Genomic DNA, 7,009 nt, shown 5'->3' on the forward strand with positions numbered 1-7,009 from the left:
AGGGTTAGAGAGCGTGAATGCTGCCTTCACGTGCAGCAAAATATTAGCGGAGATGAGAGCATTACCGGGGGCTGCTCGGAATAGATAACACTCGTAGGGGCATTTCACTCCAATATTGCTATTATTTTGCATGAGATACGTTCTGAATAAACTACAGTTACAACTGAAGCGATATAGAATAAATTCTCCACCTTTGTAAAAAATATTTCTTCACGTTTTATGGAGCACCATTTAGTTGTAGTGTTGTTTTGAAATGTAGTTTTTAACCTTTTATCAACGATACTCAGTTTGTCAATGAAGTTCTAAAATACAGTCACCAAAAACTCCTTTAGCAACAGGATTCATATTTACTCAATAAAATGCTGGAAATATTTAGAACTTTGAAAGCCCCAAACAACGAGTTCACTTTAGGGCATCAGAAATTCACTTTGCAGCTGCCTTTCAAAGTAAAAGCTTACTTTCTACTAAAAATGTTCCTTGGTCATATACTGCTAACGAATATCTGGATCATAATAACACAAGCACAAATATGCTAACATAATAACAATTATGTACAATCATTCCGAAATAGTCAAATAAAGAAAATGATTTACCCCAACCTTTACTATGGCATGTAGTATGCACATCCGGGGTAGAGTTCAGAACATTTCTATGGTGGCCACATGCTTGTCGGCAGTGCAGTTGTGAACTGCATTATTGAAATCTGTCTGCAGTCACCCAAGAACCCTCAGAATGAAGGACACACCGCTGTCTAACTGCGAGCGGGATTTCTTGCTCAAAGCGATCGAAGAGAAAAAGGTGAGCTGGTTTCTGATAAGTTTGCACTTAAATATAAAACTGACGACAAAATACATGTTGCACAAACGGAAAGCCATACCGATGTAGAATAAATAAGCTTTCGGTGTATCGTGAATTCCTTAAATACACGCCGGAAACTATAACCAAATACTACAGTGAAATTGGAAATAGAAAGTTCTTCAGTGAGTTTGGTTCATGAATGTCTGCTTTGGAGGCTTTGTTGTCCTTAGTTAGAGTTTCACCTGTCGTCTCCCTGCAGCGTCTGGATGGACGACAGACCTACGACTACAGAAAGATGAAGATCACATTTGGGACTGACTATGGATGCTGCTTTGTGGATCTGGGAAAAACCAGGTATAAGCTAATGCTAGATATATGTAAAGTCAAGTGTTTAGCTTTTTCACCCCGTTACCTCCTCATGAATCTTTCCCCAAACTTTGCTCAATTAACCTTAGAGTTGGCCATAAAGGATTTTTTTGCTGTACAGTTTGACAGCTTCATATACAGCGTTTCTGTTTTTGCACCATTCTATCAGATTGGGAATTCAACATGTCTTGTGCATTATTTTATAAACTTTTTCCCATCAACTTTCACGTTTATAATACACGTTAAAATAAAGGGATGGGATAAACAATGCTTGGCACTGATATTGTGCAAAATTGAAGTGAGCACTTGCCCATGTCATGCACCCACACTCGTATGCATTTTTTAAAATTTAAAAACACCGTGAAGTTATATATTTTTTGTGTTAATGGAGTATTAATGTGCTGCACTCTTCAGGGTCATGGCCCAGGTGTCATCTGAGCTGGTGACTCCTAAAGAAAATCGACCAAACGAGGGAATCATGTTCTTCAACATCGAGCTGTCACCCATGGCCTCACCAGCATTTGAACAAGGCAGGTGAGGAAAAAAAACCTTTTTAGTTTTTATGTATTAAACTAGAACTGTGTCTGAGACATAGTTCATTTGCTCCAACTGTTTGTGCAGAGAGTGTAAATCATCTGTGGTGTTTTGTTTGTTCTCTCCAGACAGTCTGAGTTGTCAGTGAAGTTAAACAGACAGCTGGAGAGATGCTTGAGGAACTCCAAGTGCATTGATACTGAGTCCCTGTGTGTGGTGTCTGGAGAAAAGGTGACACACACACACACACACACACGTAAAAGAAAAGAAAAGAAGAGAGAACAACCGTATAATGATGATGTGTGTGTGTTCAGGTGTGGCAGATCAGAGTGGATGTTCACATGTTGAATCATGATGGGAACCTGATGGATGCTGCCAGCATCGCTGCCATCACCGCTCTGTGCCACTTCAGACGTCCTGATGTCGGCATCCAGGGAGATGAAGTCACAGTGGTGAGTCAGCAACAAACGCAGCAGGTGGTGTCTCTGCATCGCTGAATCTACTGGGGAAAGCCTGACGCTCCAAACACCAAACTGCTCCGTTATCTGAATTTCTTTGATGATGCTCACAGGGAATATAATGTGCCAAATGTCCTGCTTTAATTCCACAGTGGCCACTCTTTTTTTTATGTCAGTGTCAATACATCTTTTTTTACTGTCAAAACAAAAACACCTCACAGTTATGTTGCACCACATATTTTTCATACTTTGTGGTTGTAATTCAGTTTTTTTTTTTTCCTGTGCTCCCTTAGTACAGTCCAGAGGAGAGAGACCCTATTCCTCTGAGCATCTACCACATGCCCATCAGTGTCAGCTTCTCCTTCTTCCAACAAGGGTAAGGCATCACATTTAAATACAAGACGGAATCTTTTTCTGTGCAAAGTACTGAGTAGGTAAGATTTTTATTTGAGGGGCGCTCACCCATGTGTATTCAACAATATTCAACCCTAACCCAAAACTACGTCCTACAAATTAATCATACAGTTGAATTGACGCCTCTCTAAAACAGTTTCAACAAAAACTAATAGTTTTAGCTAGGTGTACCTAATAAACTGGCATCTAAGTGTATACAACAAACAATGATTATTATAATAATAAAAGTATCCAGCAGACTAATTGAAGCTCGGCAGTCATTGGATGAACATTACCCTTCATCATAGCAAGCGTTCTTCTTCTGTTCTTCCTTCTCGCTCTGCAGAACCTACCTGCTGGTCGACCCCTGTGAACGGGAGGAGCGAGTGATGGACGGCTTGCTGATGATTGCCATGAACAAACACAGAGAAATCTGCTCCATTCAGTCCAGCGGGGGCATCATGTTGCTTAAAGAGCAGGTAAAAAGAGTCATGATAATACTGCGCTGTTGATTTTGGTTTGATTTTGATGGAGATCAATTGTTTTCTAAAAAAATAATGTCACTCTGTTCACTGTGGAGCTTCGCAAACGCCCGTGTTTGCTGGGCGAGGTGCTCTGTAAAACACACACAAAAGATAAAATGAACACAAGTGAAGTTTTAACAAAAAGAAAAAACCTATTCACGTGAGAAAAATACTAAAATGTTAACACCAGTATATCTTTTGTGTGTGCTGTTGAAGGTTATGAGATGCAGTAAAATAGCCAGCGTTAAAGTGTCTGAAATCACAGAGCTCCTCAGCAAAGCCCTGGAGAACGACAAGAAAGCAAGGTGAGCAGTGACATCACATAACCACACGTCAGCATTGTGGAAGTGGACACTTTGACCTCTGTTGTTGCCGTTAGAAGATATACAAGAACTCTGTATTTTTACGTTTTCCAGGAAGGAGGGTGGTAGGTGTGGTTTTGCGGAGTCCATGCCACAGGAGCGAATCACAGCACTGAAAATAGACGAGACCTCAGTGGAGATGACGGATGTGACGGAAAGAGCCAAAGACATCGTCCAGAAAGCCGAGGCTCCACCTCAGATGTATCCTTAACTCGGCAATAACGGCAGCACCTACCGGAATGTCTAACTTTTTATCCGTCACTTTGCCATATTTTACCCACTGTGGCTCCTTAACCGTACATACCAGGGTGCGTTCCCCCGTGGTGCCCGTCCCAGGTGTGGGTCAGGTAGGGCAGGGACTGCAGAACACCTGGGGACTGGAGGAGGAGGAGGATGAAGAGGAAGAGGAAGCAGAAGAATGTGACAACAGTGATGAAGAACAGGAGGAAAAGGTTACAAAGATGGAAGAGGAACAGCATGAAAAGGAGGCGAGCAGAGAAGGTCTGTTAACTTAAAAAACAAAAACAATCTTATGTCAAGTAAAAGTTATATAGGTATGGTTTCTGTTTCTAAAGAGGACAGGAAAATATTGTTAACAAACATAAAAGTAGTTTGATATAGAAAGTGATGCAACAGGTTGGAATCTGATGTCAAACCAGCACGCCGATGTGTATATATACTGTGTATTTGATTAATATTTAAGCTGAGGTGATATAAGTGATTATTCTGTCAGTATGTTTAATTTTTGTTTTGGCCTACAGGAGATGTGGTTGAGGTATCTGACAGTGAAGAGGAGGATGTGATCATACTTCATCCAGAGACACCAGACAAAACTCCGAAGTGGGTGCACCTGTTTTTCTATGCACAGCAACTGAGAATGTATGCATGTATGTTTTTTTTAAAATTTACATCCTTTTTCTTGCTCCTAGAAATACAGAAAGCAGGTCCCACCAGAAGGGGGCAGCAGCATCAAAGAAAAGACAGAAAAAATGAAAGACTGATCCCATGGAGCTTCCTGCAGCCAGAGATCTGCATATCTGCAGCAGTGCCAGACACTGCAGCACCTCCTCATAACAAAGACCCCCATTCTGGCTAAAATGACCCCAAAATGCCATGGGTGAGGATTGGGATCAAATACGGAACAGAAACACTTCCAAGTGTTGGATTTTTACACATGGACTTTACTTCTTGTTTGTAGCCATTTGAACCGATTTAGAAACGGACTGCGCCTACAAATGAATAGAAAAGGATTTTTAACAATGAAAGGATTTTGCAAAGTGCTTTATTTTGTGAGGAAAATGGGATCTGTGGTATTGTATATCAAAATAAAAAGATCAATATAGTAACCTTTATTTTGTCAAATGTTTATGGAACTTCTGCCTCTCACAAATATGTACATATATACGTTTTGTTTGCATTTATTTTCAGACAGGTAAAATAATCACTCATTGTAAAAAATGTGGTATAAAACTCAGGTTCCACCGAGATTTGAACTCGGATCGCTGGATTCAGAGTCCAGAGTGCTAACCATTACACCATGGAACCCCAATGACACATTTGTCTGATGGTCTGAAGATAAAGGAAAACACTACAGGACTGCAGAGAGACTATAATTGTCAAAGGTATGACAATGAGGAGAAATAACACGCGGTGTGATGGAGTTATATTTTCAACTAAAATAGTCGTGGCCAGTACGGGGATCGAACCCGCGACGTTGGCGTTATTAGCACCACGCTCTAACCAACTGAGCTAATCGGCCGCATGTTAAGTATCAATCAGCAAATATTTCCTTGGGCGGAGGGATCCACGCAAATTTGTTTGTAATCATGTTTATTTCTCCTCTAAATTTGGATATTTTAACATGGGGGGTCTACGGGGATTGCTTTTGGAGCCAATTAGCTATATCATGATTTTTTTTGTGACTTTGGTCGACATAGCCTACTATGACTTATTTAGTTGTACTATACTATGACTTTTGTATGCCTTTTTTTGGTATACTATACTATGACTTTTTAGCTACTTATTTTATTATAATATACTATATTATACGCCTACACTGGGATAACCAGATCCAAATAGACCGGTAGCCACAACTCTTTTTGTTGGAGCCATATCAAGCACACTTTGAGGTGCCAGTGTTGACAAGTCCTCTCTTAGCAGATACACATACCTAACTGCTATGTAATAGAGCCAAAAGAAAATGAGGTCGTGCACATGCTGTGTGATTGTGAAATCATGCCTCTGATTAAATCCTCCCCAGGAGTTCAGGACTTAATCAAAGCTTTGCTTTTTTTTTTTTTTTTTTTTGTCTTTTCCTTCAACTGTATCTTCTTCACAAAGACACACGCACACATTCAGCCCGGTAGTCCAACAGTCCAACACACAAAACCACGATTGCCTTCTCAGTCTATTAAAGGACACACAGGGTTGCTTTTTGAGATTAAGTCACAGACCTGCAGTTATTCTTGTCACTTTTATTAAATGTAACGATAATCTCTCCCTAACCGTAACCATACCACAGCATGCACGCGTAGATATTGCAGAAAGCAATTTACACATCTTTGCAACCATTGCCATCGAAGTAATCCAGCATTTTGCAGAATACCAGTGTCAACTTTCTTTCCACAGGACAAGACAAATATTTCCCGTGCCTTTCAAAGTGAGTTTATAAAACCTATCCGTTTCATTGTGTGGGTGTGTATGTGGTTGTTTATACAGTATGTGTGTTAAGGATGTATTTTTTTTCTGATTGCATTGATCTGACAGCAAACATCCCCAATGTGTGTTTGTTAATGTGTTCAGGAGGGATGGTTGTGATGGTTTTGGTTTGTTAATCTTATTCTATATACATTATCCTGCAGTTTGTTTGTATTGCATTTTTTTCTAGAATGTACTTTTTGTTGTTGACAAATTCAAAAAACAAGTGGTGCTTTTGGTTGTAGACTTTGTGTATTCATCTCAAGAAACATTTAATCGCAATGAAAAGAAAAAGACAATCGTTGCAGGAGCATGAAGAGATTGTGTTATTATATGCATCGTCCTCCATGGTCTCTCTTTGTAGATTAGTCATGTAATCGGATCTGCTTTGTATTTGATGCTATGGGAAACAGTAAGAGATATGAGAGAAACAGGAACATGTATGGACCCGATGTTTACATCTAGTTCCTGTATATAAGCAGAAGTTGTGTCTTTTTACATTTAAAAGCATTGAGCAGACAGTACTGATCAGTTAAACTGAGATAACGTCTAATCTGTATTGTATTGTGACCAATAGGAGGGGCTGGTTTGGGACGATTTCTAAAAGGATTTCTTACCTTAAAGGGGAGATGGCATCAGTGTGTTTCCCTCCTCCAGACCCTGGCCTGAAGACTTACATGTCAGTTCTCAAATGACCAGGGTGGATGAAATGACAGACCAGCTGCTGAAGACCAGTGAACAGGGACACATGCGCATCACTGGGATAGGAGACTAATGAAATGAAAGAGACGTTTTTCAGGTTCGAGGACTAGAGAGGAGAATGGAGTAAATCCTGAAAACTAAAGGAATAGACTGGTCATGACATTTTATCATAGCT

At 40.1% G+C, this 7,009-nt stretch overlaps 1 protein-coding gene and 1 non-coding gene across 2 annotated transcripts; one reads left to right on the forward strand and one right to left on the reverse strand.

Annotated features, from left to right (window-relative positions):
* Positions 1-638: 638 nt before the first annotated feature.
* exosc9 (exosome component 9) lies at positions 639-4,787 on the forward strand. Its single transcript, XM_076091131.1, has 12 exons — positions 639-798; positions 1,058-1,152; positions 1,579-1,698; positions 1,827-1,929; positions 2,013-2,150; positions 2,450-2,532; positions 2,896-3,028; positions 3,290-3,378; positions 3,490-3,636; positions 3,743-3,936; positions 4,197-4,275; positions 4,365-4,787. The coding sequence occupies exons 1-12, from the start codon at positions 733-735 to the stop codon at positions 4,426-4,428; spliced, it is 1,311 nt and encodes a 436-aa protein (XP_075947246.1). The 5' UTR covers positions 639-732; the 3' UTR covers positions 4,429-4,787.
* Positions 4,788-4,908: 121 nt separating this feature from the next.
* trnaq-cug (transfer RNA glutamine (anticodon CUG)) lies at positions 4,909-4,980 on the reverse strand. The gene has a single exon. It is a non-coding gene; the product is annotated as a tRNA-Gln (tRNA).
* Positions 4,981-7,009: the final 2,029 nt, after the last annotated feature.

This window comes from Anarhichas minor, unplaced genomic scaffold (assembly GCF_050575085.1).
Source record: "Anarhichas minor isolate MPS153535 unplaced genomic scaffold, ASM5057508v1 ptg000014l, whole genome shotgun sequence".
NCBI lineage: Eukaryota > Metazoa > Chordata > Actinopteri > Perciformes > Anarhichadidae > Anarhichas > Anarhichas minor.